The sequence below is a fragment of the Branchiostoma belcheri genome, unplaced genomic scaffold (genome assembly GCF_001625305.1).
Source record: "Branchiostoma belcheri isolate BF01 breed outbred unplaced genomic scaffold, Haploidv18h27 scaffold235, whole genome shotgun sequence".
In the NCBI taxonomy this organism is placed as follows: domain Eukaryota; kingdom Metazoa; phylum Chordata; class Leptocardii; order Amphioxiformes; family Branchiostomatidae; genus Branchiostoma; species Branchiostoma belcheri.
In genome coordinates this window covers 108165-123143 of record NW_017803838.1, presented here as the reverse complement: position 1 = coordinate 123143, position 14979 = coordinate 108165, and the positions used below count along the sequence as shown (strand labels likewise).

The 14979-nt window shown below is 42.5% G+C and overlaps 1 protein-coding gene across 1 annotated transcript; it reads right to left on the bottom strand.

Moving 5' to 3' along the window:
• On the bottom strand, positions 1–14080 carry LOC109470831 (trichohyalin-like). The gene is made up of 11 exons (XM_019769918.1): positions 14027–14080; positions 12311–12523; positions 11026–11064; positions 9812–9982; positions 9308–9382; positions 8130–8297; positions 4346–7003; positions 3503–3631; positions 2456–2752; positions 1313–1456; positions 1–412 (listed from the first exon to the last, which is right to left on the bottom strand). Exons 1-11 carry the CDS (start codon positions 14078–14080, stop codon positions 134–136), a joined length of 4227 nt encoding a protein of 1408 aa, XP_019625477.1. The 3' UTR covers positions 1–133.
• Positions 14081–14979: the final 899 nt, after the last annotated feature.

The following is a 14979-nucleotide window of genomic DNA, read 5'->3' as shown; positions in this document are numbered from 1 at the left end:
TTGATTGAAGTTTAATGATAACTCTATTGACGGAGAAAAATGTGCAATGTGCATGATAACAAAACTGTTCAGTGTGTTTTTTTACTAAGGAATTGAATTGAAAGTGCCTGATTGATCACAGCAAATGAGAAATCTAAGAAGAAGTCCACACCTGCTGCTGGTGTTGTTTCTTGAGTATGGATACAGCAGCCGAGTGCCCGTCTCTCAGACGCTTCTCACGAACGCTGTAGTCTTGGTCCAGTTCTCGTCTCAGCCGCTGGATGGCATCCTTGTGTCTCCCCTCCATCTCCACACGCATGAGCTGGATCCTCTTGATGTTAGTCTCCTCAGTACTGGACTGGACCTTCTGGATCTGAGTGGAGAAGTGAGTCCTCAGCTGTGCCTCCCGATCACGGAACTCTAGCTGCTTCTCCTGCAAATATAGACAAATTTAGGGGCAATGTCACTAGATAGCTTTAAACAATGTCTAGAGTTAGATGTTCAAGGGTTAGGTGTAACAAGTTGATCGGTGTAATGTTAAGCCAACTGCCGCCGCGCCGCGTGACGGCGAAGCCGGTGTGTTACGCTGAAAGGCGGTTATACCGGCTATACAGATACAGATACAGAAACATAAGCCTTTCGGGCTTCCAAATACTATTTTCTGCATACCTACACCATGTACCATTGTGGGTAACATTGAAAATTACCTGCACCAGACAAATTAGGACACTGGACACCAGGTTAGAACACTGGTACATACACAAACTGACCATGAAGAGGATGATTCTCTAGCAACATCATAATCACCAACACCACCCTTAAGCGTCAGTCACAACCCGCCGTACGTGCATCAGCGTGCTGTCTACATCCAAAAACGTGGGTAAACGTAGGGCATCCGTGTGTGGTGAGCACGCAGACATGCCGAAGAACTTTTTAAAAGTGCATGTAAAACTTTTTTGCATGCGGTCTGCGGATTCACCACCCGTACGAGCGAGTACGGGCGACGGGCGTGCGCCGTACGTAACGTATGGAAGAAGCACGTGTGAGTACGGCCTCTTTACGGTAAAGTTGCAATCGCACAGAGATCGTACGATGTAAGCACGTACAACTCACTTACCACTTGCGCAAAGAACGATGCACGCAACCACTCACGGCCAGACGCGGTGTAGCAGACCACACTCTTACACCTTGCGCAAGCGTGCGTCGATACCACTCCTTCCCCATGTTTTCAAGAAAAACGAAGCCTACCAAAAAACATACGGACAAAAAGCATGCACGGCAGGTTGTGACTGAGGCTTTAGTCTAACACACATGACATGTACTGTACATGTACCTTGAGATCTGCCTGCCATCTCCTCATCTCCACTTCCTTTATCCTGGTCTCCCGCGCCAACAGTTCCTTCTCTTCTGCCAGCTGTACCTCCTTCTCATGAAGACGTTCTTCTATCTCCCTCAGCTGTCCCTCCAGCTCACGTTTCTACAACACAGACAGCACAGCTTAGTTAGTTAGTTAACGTTCTTCTATCTCCCTCAGCTGTCCCTCCAGCTCACGCTACAACACAGACAGCACAGCTTAGTTAGTTTGTAAACGTTCTTCTATCTTCTACAACACAGACAGCACAGCTTAGTTAGTTTATGTTAACGTTCTTCTATCTCCCTCAGCTGTCCCTCCAGCTCACGTTTCTACAACACAGACAGCACAGCTTAGTTAGTTAGTTAACGTTCTTCTATCTCCCTCAGCTGTCCCTCCAGCTCACGTTTCTACAACACAGACAGCACAGCTTAGTTAGTTAGTTAACGTTCTTCTATCTCCCTCAGCTGTCCCTCCAGCTCACGCTACAACACAGACAGCACAGCTTATAAGATTTTATTATTTATCTGACACTTAGATGCCAAGAATATCCTGTATACTATAAGGCCACACCAATTTAATTTCCAGGTTAATAGATTCGTCCCCTTCATTCTTTTTATTATTTGGAAAGAAAAAAATTCAGAATCAACTGCAAAATGCTCATATTTTGCCGTGAACAGTTGAAAACAGTCCTTTTCTTCCTAGTTGTTACAGTTATTCCATCTTTCAATGCAGTGGTATCATTAAAAGTTCAAAATTCCTTGTTTAAATTTTGAACCAGCCTGGTGTGTTGACTTCATGGCTCCTATTGTACTATTTTGGGCCATAATAGGATGCCTAGGCCTGTTTTTTTTTCGCCCGTCCGCTCCATTATTTTTCTAGAAAAATCTGTTAACCAAGTGTGGCCTAATACATTTTGATAATACAAAAATATTTGGATGCACCAGTGCACCCACAGAAAAAAATTAGGTGCACAGCTCCAATTTTGGCACCCAGTATTTTGAGCCCTGTTTAAATCATCATCCTTGCAGACTCCAGGAAGAATAGCGTGAAACTTAATAATATGTAAATAAATGCACTAATGGAGACCCTAAAACAAACAAACAAACAAACAAACAAACAAACCTGTTTGGCCAGCTCCTGCTCCAGTTTATTTTTCTCTTCTAGAACTGCCTCCAGTCTCCTCTGTTCCTGGACCTGCTGTTCCAGCCTCTTCCTCTCCTCCTGCAGCCCTCTCTCCAGATCATCCTTCTCCTGTAACTTTGTTCTCAGTAACTCCTTCTCCTTCTGCAGGTTTTCCTCCAGGGCGTTTTTCTCCAGTAGGATGTCAGAGAAGGAGGTCTGCTGTTGTCTGTGTGTCTCCAGCTGTCTCAGGAGTTCATCTCTCTGGGCCTGCAGGGCAGACAGCTGACGACCAAACACCTGCAGAGGGAAATATCTTACTCTGTAGTGAATCTATGGCTTCATTCTTTTCATTCATTCTAATAAAAAAAACAGATGGAATGTTAATGTTTTAAGTAAACATGATTAATATATAATTACTTATGAAAAGACTTTGTGAAGGAGTTGCCATGCCGGAAGGTGGATGGCAGATAACTACAAAATGTATGAAGAAAGGAGACAAGAAAAGGCTCAGATTTAATGTTTTCTTACTTTTAATGCAGTGATATGTGATGTTGGCTGTGTATATGTGATGTTCCCACTGAATAAAAACCATTTGTGTACAATGATTGAATGAGTCAAAATTTTCAATTGTAGGAACCTTGTTTTTTTGGCCTAGCTTGTTTTTTATCGACCGCTTGCATTAGATTTGGAGTCTGCGGGGGATGTCATCCATAAAATTTACTTTATTTTGCTTTGCTTTGGCCTAATTAATCATTGGGCTTAGCAGTAGTTAAGAGGATGAGGAATCCAATGCTACTGTGATGTGACTTCAACTTGAGGGGTTGCAACATATATATTAATATAAATATTAAACATACCTGCTGCACCTCAGCACTGACAGAGTCAGAAGTCCGCATGCGAGTTTGGAAAGTCTGCACCAGGTCTTAATATTAATATTTAATATTAAACATACCTGCTGCACCTCAGCACTGACAGAGTCAGAAGTCTGCATGCGAGTTTGGAAAGTCTGCACCAGGTCTTAATATTAATATTTAATATTAAACATACCTGCTGCACCTCAGCACTGACAGAGTCAGAAGTCTGCATGCGAGTTTGGAAAGTCTGCACCAGGTCCTCCTGCTGCTGCAGCTGCTGCTGTACTGTCTCCTTATCCTGCTGCAGCTGGGCTGTCCTTTCCTGCAGCAAGATTGCAAATTCCTTAAGCTTGTTATAAAATCTTTTTTACAGTGACAGTTTTTCCCCGTACGGCCAAGCTTTGGAATTCCCTCCCTGACAAGTATTTCCCACCAACCTACAATCTACAGGCTTTCAAATCAAACGTTCACCGTCATCTCTTGACATAGCCATGTTTCTCTCATCTTTCTATTCAATGCCGAGTAATGGGTGGATAAGCCTTGCACTGAACTAACTCCGTAAAAAAAAAGACAACATTGCATGTCACAGATTAGCTTTTTTTCATTCCATTCATAATGCTAACACAGACAGTAATATTAACATGTTACCCAATCTTCACACCCCAAAAAACACTTCTTAATACTTTTCAGTCCATAATCTGTACGTAGTATCTATCATAAAGCATCAGATATCTGATTTCACAGCAGATTATGACTATGAGAAAATTAATGTGAACTCAAACTTGGACAGTCAAAGCCCTTCCGTCACTTTTTGTCGCAGAAAAACTGAGGTGTGTACCCTCTTCTTTATCGTACAAGTTAGAGAAACAGCTGTCAGGGAGGTAATGTAACAAAAAACACCAGGTCCTGTAATCGTGTGTAAAAGCAGCAAGTGCTACAAGATGTAGAAGTGATTTTCAGTCTGTCATACCAAAACAATACCTTCATGGAGGTAATCAGGCCTGAATGGACAGAAACATCATTATCAGATAAGTACCTTGAGCACTGCTACCAGCTGGTTCTTTTCCTGTATGAGTTCCTGCTCCCTGTCTTCTCTCCTGGACACTTCCTCCTGCAGCTGTACCACCCTTCTCTGCAGCTGTTCCTGCTCCTCCTGTAGCTGTACCATCCTGCTGTGCAGCTGTCCTGGCTCCTCCTGTAGCTGTCCTTGCTCCTCCTGCTCAAGCAATGGGCTGCCCTTTCTCTCATACTCTAGTGCTTCTTTAAGCAACTTGTTTTCCTTGGAATATATCTCTTGTGTCTCCTTTAATTCTTTCTTCACCTGTTCTAATTCTTGCAGAAGGCTTTCTGACGGTGGTTGACCCAATGTTTGAAACTCATCATCAGTTGACTTGTCCTCCTGGCCATTTGATGCTGTACGAAGGATTTCTATATCCCGTTTCAGATTTTGTAATTCTGCATCTTTTGAAGCCAAACTTTCTTCTTTGTCTGCCATAGCTTGATTCACCGCTTCCCGTAACTCCAACTGTTCTGATTCTCTCAACTTCAACTCATTCTTCACTGACTCAAGAGTTTCTGTTAGCGTGGATAACAATGCGTCTGCATTTCCCCTTTCCTCTTGTTCTGTTTGTATTGTCTTTCTTAGTTCTTGGTTTTCCTTGAAGATTCTATCAAAGTCACTGTCCGACTCGTTCTGTCTTGTCACTTGAAGAGCCTGGTCACTTTCAGCTGCCAGTTGTTGGAGATTAACTATCTGGTCCTGTAGGGTCTTCTTCTCAAGCTCAAAAGAGTTCATTTGGTTCATGGCCTTCTCTTCCAGAATAACTTTATTCTGCCTCTCAACATCCAAGGCTTGCTTGAGGGATTCCAGCTGACTCAGGAGTTCTTCTTGTTCCTTGAGTTTGTCCTTTAAGTCCTGAAGTTCCTGTACTAGTTCTGAGTTGGTCTGTGCTGTACTGTCTGTTGTTGTAGATGGGACATCTCCACTAGGGCCAAACTCACCTGCAGCTGAGGATACTTTAGCTGCTAGTAGCTCGTTCACTCTTTCCTCCAGAACCTGTTTGGCTTCCAGCAGCTGTGTACACTCAGCCTGCATTTCCTCCATGTTAACCTGATAGTTCCTCTCTGCAAAAGAGAAGGTCTGTCTCTGCTCCTGTAGTTCTCTCTCCAGGTTTAGGATCCTCTGAGACGTGTTTTGCCCTACCGAGTCTCGAACTTGCTGCTTGAGGGACTCATTCTCGGCGATGATTTTGTCTTTGGCATTGGCGACTTTTAGAAGCTCTTCTTGCATTTCTTCCAGGTCATGGTGGGACTGGTCTATCTGTTCTAACAGTGCGTCACGTGCTTCTGACAAGTCTCTGTTCTCCTGCTGCAGGGAGGACAACAGTTCAGACACCTCTGGTGCTTCTTCCTCGGTGAAGTGAAGTGATTCTATGGAGTACTGTTTTCTCTGCTCCTCCAGTTCCCTCTTGTGTGTTTCTTCCATCTCCGCCCGAGCTTGTTGTAGTTGTTCCACAAATTCTCGGTCTTTCTTAGCTTTAATGGATTCCACCTTGTGCTGGAATGTTGCTTCCAGATTGTCTTTGAAGACCTTCATTTTGTTCTCATGCTCGTAGATGAGTTCTGATCTCAAGCGTGTGAGTTCTGCATGGTGTGACTGCTGAAGACTTTCTTTATCAAACTGTGCCTCTTCAAGTTCATCCCTTACATCTTTGAGCTGTCCTCTGATCTTCTGTAGCTCATCCTCCAGCCTCAAGTCTGTCTCAGGCTTCTTCTGGACAGCAACTGTCTCTTCCTTCTGGGTTCTTAGTTGCACATTTTCTTCTGAAACAGTCTGCAGCTGTTGTGATAGTTCAGTAATTTTCAGCTTACTCTCTTCCTCTTTTCTCCTCAGCTGTTCATTTTCTGCAGCAGAAGATTTTACTAAGTCGTCCAACTGTTGTATTTTGGAATCATACTCTCGTTTCAACTCTGTCACAACATTCAGGTACGCAGCAGAATCTTCTGTTGCAGCAGTTAACCGTGAAACCTCCTGAGTCAGTGATTGGACGAGCTCATTCTGCTCTGACCACTGTTGTTCCACCTCATCCCGCCTGGCAGCAGCTGAAGCCAGTTCTAACCGGAGTGCTTCCATCTCTTCCTGCTGCTGCTGTCTCAGTGTTTGATTTTCTAGCTGGAGTTTCTCAGTTAGTATTTGATATTGCTCTTTAATACTTTCCTTCATCTCCTGAATCTGCTGCCCGTGTAGCTCCTCTAGTTCTGCTCTCTGTGACTCCAGAGCTTGTACGTTCCCCTCCCCCCGCTCTCTTCCCGCAGAGTCATGTAACCTCTTCTGCAGCTCCTCCACGGTCTGCATGAGAGTACGGATCTCTTCTGATGACTGTTGTTTCAGCAGGTCCATCTGCTGCTTGACTGTCTCCGCAGACGTGATGCCCTCCCGCAGGTTCTGCAGCTCCTCTGACTGCCGGGCAGCTTTCTGAGCCAGCGCTGACAGAGCTGCTTCCTTCTGCTCTAGCAGGTCTGTTTTCTCCCTCATGGCGCTGTCTCCCTGCTGTAACAGGCTGTCCCTCTCCTGTAACAGTCTCTCCTGTTCCTGAATTTTCTGCTGTAAGGTGATGACCTGCTGCTGTGTGGCAAACAGGTCCTCCACAGACGTGCCCTGCTGTCCTGTCTGACTCTTCAGCATTTCACCTGCCTGGAAAACACAGGTCTACATGTTCACCAGTGTTCTAACCCGTTTTTCCATCATTTGACAGCATTTTGCAGCTCATGAGACAAAACTTTTGATGAACAAAAAATCAGTGTGTAAAAATATGGAAGGAGATGTCATTGCAAACTAAGCAAGTTAGTGTACTAGCAAAAATTCAGACTGACTACCACACTGAAGTGAACATTGTCAGCTGTCCTACACAAAGTACAAAACTGTGCCTCTAAGCTAACATCACATACAAATTATTTATTGATAACTAATACCATGTAAATGTGATTCAATAAAAAACAAATTAATTCTTTATGTTATGTTATGTTATGAAAAGTAGGTGATTTTTATAATTGAAGTCAATCAAAGCCCCTGTCATATAATATTCATATTCCCCCAAACAACAGCCTATTAAAGTTGGCTAACATCTGAGGGCAGGCTGACCAGATTTAGGCCACGCTTACCTTTTGATGTGAATCAAATCGAATTTGAGTTACATTTGAATCAAATTTGACTGACAACCATGCCCCAACCTACATGTACTTCCAAACACTAGCCAAAATCCTATGGCCAAACCTCCCAACCACAAAAGATTGTTTGAAACATTTTGAAACTTTCAACTGGCACCGCTGAACAGTAGCTGACCTTGCCTAACACCAGCTGACCTTGTTCCTGACCTACTCCTTGGTTAGACCACACCAATTTAATTTTTTGGTTCTCGGATTCGCCTCTTCATTTTTTTCTGATTTGCAAAAAAAATAAAAAAAGATTCTGGTTCTGAATCAACTCAAAAATGCTAATATTTTGCCCCCAACAGTTAAGGAAAGTCCTTTTCTTCCTAATTGTCACAGATTTTTCCATCTATCAATGCAGTGGTTTGATCAAGTTCAAAATTCATTGTTTAAATATTAACCCAGCCTGGACTTCATGGCTCCTATCAAAGCATTTGGAGCTATAATACTTTATTATTAATAGGATGCCTAGACCTGGGTTTTTTTTCGCCCTGTCGCTTCATATTTTTTATGAAAAAAATCCGAGAACCAACAAATTAAATTGGTGTGGCCTAAGTGGGAGTTGGGCAGTGTTGGGGAGACTATACTGAGAGTTAGTTTGGACAGTGCACCTGTTGCAGCTGCAGCTGTAAGGTCTGGATCTGCTGGGTGAGTTGTGCCACCTGTAGCCCCGCCTCCTGCTGTACAGAGTCTCTCTCCTGTACTGTGACCTGCAGGTTGACTGACAGCTGGTTGATGATGTCATCTCTCTGGGTAATAGCCTGTTGGAACTCCTGCAGCTGAAGACAAAATAAACAGGTGTTTACTTCATTATGTACTGTAGCTGTAACCGCTCAACCAACACAGTGTTCTAGCCAGGCCTTTTTAGCGTAGGGGCCCCCCTAATGATTTTGACCCCCTATGCTATAATTTTGACCCCTATGCTATAATTTTGACCCCTATGCTGTCTTTCAACCAGCATAGGGGTGTTTTGGGATGGAGAAACCTTCATAAATCTTGCAAAAAATGACAATATAACTTTAGAATGAAGCTATAGCAAAGGGAAAACCTTAACTTCACAAAATCTGTTCCTCATTAAACAAGAAATAGTGTCTCAGGGGGTTATGAGTTTCAAAATATTTCGGCTTAATGTGCGATTTGCACCACGAAAGTTGCTCTTCTGTACATGTACCTGACCCCAATGCTATGAAAAAATTCTGGTGAGAACCCTGTGACATCTACATCTGCACAATTGTAGAAATCATTTTGCAGTCTGCTGCAATTTTCAGCGGGGATACAAACTCAGCCATGTTTGGGATTGTGTTCTCGCCGCAAAAGCGCCACCTACATTGGCAGCAAGAAGCAGAACTCCAGTCAGAAGCTCTGAGGAAGGTGTCTGATAGACACGGAGAAAAGTTTTGTTTAATGTAAAAAGAAAATCCTACTGCAGAATGTCAAAATTTTATTCCGTCATTCAGAAAATACTTTCTGCAAATACACAAGTCCAGTCTGCTTAATTTTTATTCCGCTATTATCTATTGAAAATGTCTCTGCAAAATTCAGACTGCAGGTAGGTATTTCTAACACTGGCATAGGATATTTGTTTAGAACAATGGAGAATCTGAAAGAACATTACACTTTAACATATTAATGGTTCAAATTTTCTCAAATATGCCTTGGACCAAGCAAAAGGAAACAAGTCATGATAAGCATAAACAAATTTTTTAACCTTTGCATCAAGACAAACAAAGTGTAAAAAAAAAACAGTTTACAAGAATGATGCAATGTTGAAGTCAGAATTTGTCCCTACTTTTTCTTTGTATTCTGCAACACTGGTCTTGTGAACAGTCGCTTCAACAGTCTTTTCAATTCCACTTTGGGCTCCCTACAAAGATGCAAAATAATAAACAAATCATGAATAAAGCAAAACAACTTGTCATCTACTAAGGCAAAGCATACCATAAATTCCTGGTTCCAATGAAAGCAGGCATACAGAGAAAAATAGATACACAAATCTGTGGGTCCTAAAAGTAAAATGAGGAAACTAAAATAAAATACACAATGTCCTCTCCATTGATTGATCATTACATTTTGAACCGGACAAATACAAATTATGCTGTTTCTTAATCTTATGTTGTTTCTTATGTTCTTACGCTGTTTCTGTACATGTTTCTTATATAGCTATTTTATTATGTCCTTGCTTGAAGTGTCCACAGCACTTGGGTCATAAAGCTGATGAAGACTGAGTGATTCAGTCAAAAATTTCTGGTCAGTCATTTTCGTTATTGAGTTGGAAAACAGTATTTCTTCCTACCTGTGTGTCTCCCTGGTGCTGCCCTTGTGCCTTGAGCCGCTCACAGTCCTGAGTCAGTGCCTCCAGCGCTGCCTGTTTCCCGTACAGTTTCTCCTCAAGGGCATGGATCTGAGCTTTGGCCTGCTTCAGTTCTACACGAGCTACATCCAGGGCTACACTGTCCTCACCCTCCTGTAAACACACACAAAACTACACTCAAACACTGTCCTCACCCTCCTGTAAACACACACAAAACTACACTCAAACACTGTCCATCATTGCCCTGATGTTGAACACTTTGGATACATGACCTTTCTAGTTCCTTTTATACATTTTTTGTATGTCATAGGTGGTAACAGTCAATGCAGCAGATAAAAATCCACATACACCTACTGTACATGTATAATAATTATACATATACATGTACCTGCACAGCTCCAATTTTACCTACACTAAGTATATGCATGTATTTCGAGCCCTGTATCCTGATATGCTCCTGATAGAGGTTCCTTGATGGAAGGACAATATCATGCATTATTTAACACTCAAACTATAATAACTATAAATCTGCTACGTGGATGACTTTATATTCATAATAATGTCTGCTACTACTGTCACGGTACTACCGCTAGCTACTATCAAAAAATGACACCTGCTCCTGGGCCCAACTTCTCCTCTAAGTCATCTGACACAAAGTGTTTATAACAATTCATTTATAGTATACCTCAGTCTGTAACAGTGGGGGGGGGGGTATAGGCGCTACCAACTGACCCGGCTGCGGGGTCTAGACCTTTTAGTCAAGTGGTTAGAGCGTCTGAGTTTGAAGCTGGTGCCCGGGAGGTCGTGGGTTCGAACCCCGGCCCGGGACCAGTGGGTTTTTACTGGCTCCTCCTGGTTTCTTACAGTGGTTCCCACACTGGCCCTGGGAGTTCTGGCAAAGAGTGCCGCTCCAGGGATGTCGAATTCGGAAGATTCGAGGACGAATCTTGAAAAGAAACAGGGGAGTAGTGTAACAGTGGGGGTTTACATGCGCTACCAACTGATCCAGCCGATGGGTCAAGACCTTTCAGCCGAGTGGTTAGAGCGTCGGCATGTGGACTGGTGCCCAGGTTTGGTCGTGGGTTCGAACCCCGGCCCAGGAACAGTGGGTTTTTATCTATTTCTACTGCTGGCCTCAAGTTACACCTCCAATAAACAACTTTAGCCATGATGCTGAACAATTTGATAAACCCTACCTCAGACAGTTCCTCAGCACTGGTGGACTGTTGGTCACTCTGTGGGGAGACAAACACATGTCAGAATCAGTGGACTCAACATGTCATGATGTGAATGTGCACCCAATTTTTTGTGATGTTGAGTTGTGCACCCAATTTTTTGTGATGTTGAGTTGTGCACCCAATTTTTTGTGATGTTGAGTTGTGCACCCAATTTTTTGTGATGTTGAGTTGTGCACCCAATTTTTTGTGATGTTGAGTTGTGGACCCAATTTTTTTCAGTGGGTGCACTGGTACATCCAATTATTTTTGTAGCCATTTTTGTACAATCTTTGTTAAATGTATAATAGTTACTGTATACAGGATATTCTTGACATCTAAAAGTCAGAAAAATAATAAAATCTTTGTTTTAGTACATGTTTAACATTTTGAAGTTAGCTCCCATTTCAGATTCAAGCTCAGCAGAGGGGCAGTAAGCTCTGATTTGGTGCACCCAAGAAAATTTTTGAGCACCTAATTTTTTAGGCTGGGTGCACCAGTGTACCTTTTACCAAAAATGAATGTCGAGCCCTGGTTTATAAGTATATCTCAAGTACAGATGATACTGGACACTGGTAGGTATACTGGTTTGGTCTAGCTGTATAACAGGCTTTTAGCTAGGGGGTGTCCAGGGTGTCTTTTGGACGCCCTGTAGTGAAAATACTAAGAAATTGGACGCCCTACTTTTTGGTAGGACACCCTAAAGACGCCCTATTTTTTCCACTCCCAACCCCTGCCATGCACACATGCCTCCCTTCAGCCTTACTATAAATAGAAAAAATGATGGTTTACTGAAGGAAAAAATTAAAAATTTGCACCTCAAAATACAAAAAGGAGTGTTTGAGAGCACTATGAATTTCAAAAAAGCCCCCCTAAAAAGCTTCAGCACCGCACATCTTTGCTGTGCATAGTACACAATAAAAAAAATGGACACCCAACAAAAAAATCCTGGCTAAAAGCCTGCTGTATAACAACATGAATTCTTAAACTTAAAGTTAAAGCTTAAAGATGGATTTACTCTCTTCAAAAATTTTGTCCAATCCATCATCTTTGACAGAAAAAATCTGTGTGTAAAAGATATAGGCAGATTTCCAGCAAAATTTGCTCCTCAAAATGCAGGAAATGGCATTTCAGAGGGTCAAGATTTCAAAATTGACCTGGCCTTCAACACTAGACGTGATGTTATGTCAGACAAAATGAGATGACAAAAAAAATTCAGGCTGGCTAGAGCACTGACTGATATGTTAAATACATTTACATAACTCACATCATATGCAGACAGGGATTCTGAGGAGTGATAGGTGAGGTCCAGACTGCTGTTACTGGCCGTGCTGATGTCCAGGGACTTGGACTGAGAGTCTGGGTCAGGGGAACTCAGCTGACCACCTCCTGCTGCCCCTGCCTCCTCTCTCTTCTTCCTCTTCTTCTTCTTCTTTGTGTCCTCATCTTTGGCTGCCTTTCTCCTCCGGAAAGCAGCAAGCTGGGGACAGAAAAAGAGGGTAAGGCCACAGCAAGTAATTTTCATGGATGACATCAGCGCGCGCATTACTCTTACTCAAAAACAAGAATTTTTGTCGCCTTCTGACAGTGGTCAACATGCCGAAAATGGGAAAAGATGTCTGTTGCCATGCCGGAACATGGATGGCAGATAACTATGAAGTGAGGAGACAAGAAAAGGCTCTGGTTTAATGTTCTGTTTCTTACTTTGATGCTGTGATATGTGATGTTGGCTGTGTATATGTGATGTTTCCACTGAATCAAAACCATTTGTTCAATGATAGAGTCAAAATTTTAAAATTTAGAAACCTTGTTTTTTTCGGCCTGCCTTTTTTTTTTTCGCTCGCTTGCATTAGATTTGGAGTCTGCGAAGGATGTCATCCATAAAATCTACTTGCTGTGGCCTAAACAAGGCAGACAAAACACCAGATGATCACAAAGCTCATGTTTCATTCTCAGGGAGAGGTAAGTAGCTGTGGACATGGACGGCTTCCCTCAGTAAACACTCAGGTGTGTTGGAGGGTCCCACTTCTAACTAAGACAGCAGGTCTACAGAGCACGTCGGCAGAACGTACTGCGCCTGCGCGAAACCCGTAATGTATTGTACATAGCATTTCGGCAGAATGTCTCATATAACGTTGTATTCACTCATATAAGGTTGGCATTTTGACAGTAGTTTCCAAATGTTGTGTCGGATAGAATATCCTCTGCAACAGGAAAAATTCTGATGCAACGTTGACCAAAAACCCAACGAAAAACGCGAAAATACTGGGTTCTGCGCAGGCGCAGTACGTTCTGCCGACGTGCTGGTCTACAGCTGGGTTTAAAAAGCTTGTTCTGCATACCTGCACTGGTGCAGGTAACACTGAAAATTACCTGCAACAGACAAATATTTCCTCCAGCACTCAGAATTTAGTGTGGATCATACTCAGGCCTCGAAATTAACTTTTCTCCCCATTGTCCCAGCACTGTCCCAAAAATAAATTTCAATTGTCCCGAAGTGAGGATGAACTGTCCCAACCTGTTTTTTTTGGGGGGGGGGGAGTATTGTATGACTTCAACTTGAAATCAACTTTCTTTTGCTTACTCTCTGATCCCAGGTGTACTATAATTACAGAGTAGACAGGAAATTCGAGGGGGACTTTTCCGGAGCCAAAAGCCGGGACCTGGGCCTGGTTAAAAAGAAAAGCTGACATTCTGATTATTTTTCTGTTGTCCCAAAAATGTCCCAAAGAGTCTTTTTACTTAGTTGTCCCGGCCTAAATTCTACTGGTCAGTGGCCATTGGGACACTGTTAATTTCGAGTCCTGATACTACCGGTAAAAACTGTTCAGTGGAACCCAGTGGATTGGCTGGTGCAGGTAGACATCAGAAATACCTGCACAGCTCCCTCCTGTCCAATTGTACCTGCATTCATTTGGTAGTCCTTCGTCTTACACTAAAGTGGATATTCACCTCTTTCAAGCCCTGAGTGTACAAACAATACCTGAGCCTTGAGAGTTGGGACCCTGCTATTTGGAAAGACCTGGGTCTGGGTCATAATTGGGCAGACATGTGATCTAGACTGCCAACGTTCACCAACACCACAACAATATTGTAATTGTCTCTCATCTAGAGTCTTCATCCTAGAATACAAGGTTTAGCAGCTGCCTCTATTTATGGGTTCACCACACCAGGAAGTGGTGTGGTGAAACCATATTGCTTTTTCTGATGTTTCTTCTCCTTCTTCTTCTCCTGCCATTTTTTAAATGGATTCAGCTTCTTCATTTTAGGGCCCAAGGTCCTGAATTTTGGTATGGAGGTACAGTGGGCAAATACCCCTAGGCGTTTTTTAAATTATTGTGATACAGGCTTTTAGAATGGTTTTATTTGAGTTTTTTGGCTGTGTTATAGCTAATGTATTACTGTGTTAGTGTGCCTTGTTTACCACGTTTGGGCATGAGTCATCACAATGGAATGCAGGGCATCAACCAACAGGCATGCAGCTTTCCTCTATACTTCTTGCTGATTGGCTGTTGGGATTTAACTTGATTAACACCTGCACAGAAGCATTTCCATACTGACAGTATGTCTGTATTCAAGTGTTTTGGTAGGTATTTCAAGCTTTCCTGCTCCAGCATTGGAATGCCGGGCATGGACATTTTTTTTTTTTTTTGAAAATCAACAGTTTGCATTATGCAATTAAAAATCCTAACCAATAAAGTAGGGAATAGCTATCCAACTGTTGTTTTAGTTGTATTTTACTTCATATTATAGTTATATCAATGTAAATCATTGTTTTCTCTTGTGTTTCCCATTCTTTCCCTGCCATGTCGTAAAATGTGGTGAACCCATCGCTGTATTTGCTCCAAAGCAAATATTGGCCTTTCTAGTTATTATTAGGATAGTTGTATATCATAATTGAGTAGCTGGAACTCGTTAAGATTACATAATAACAAT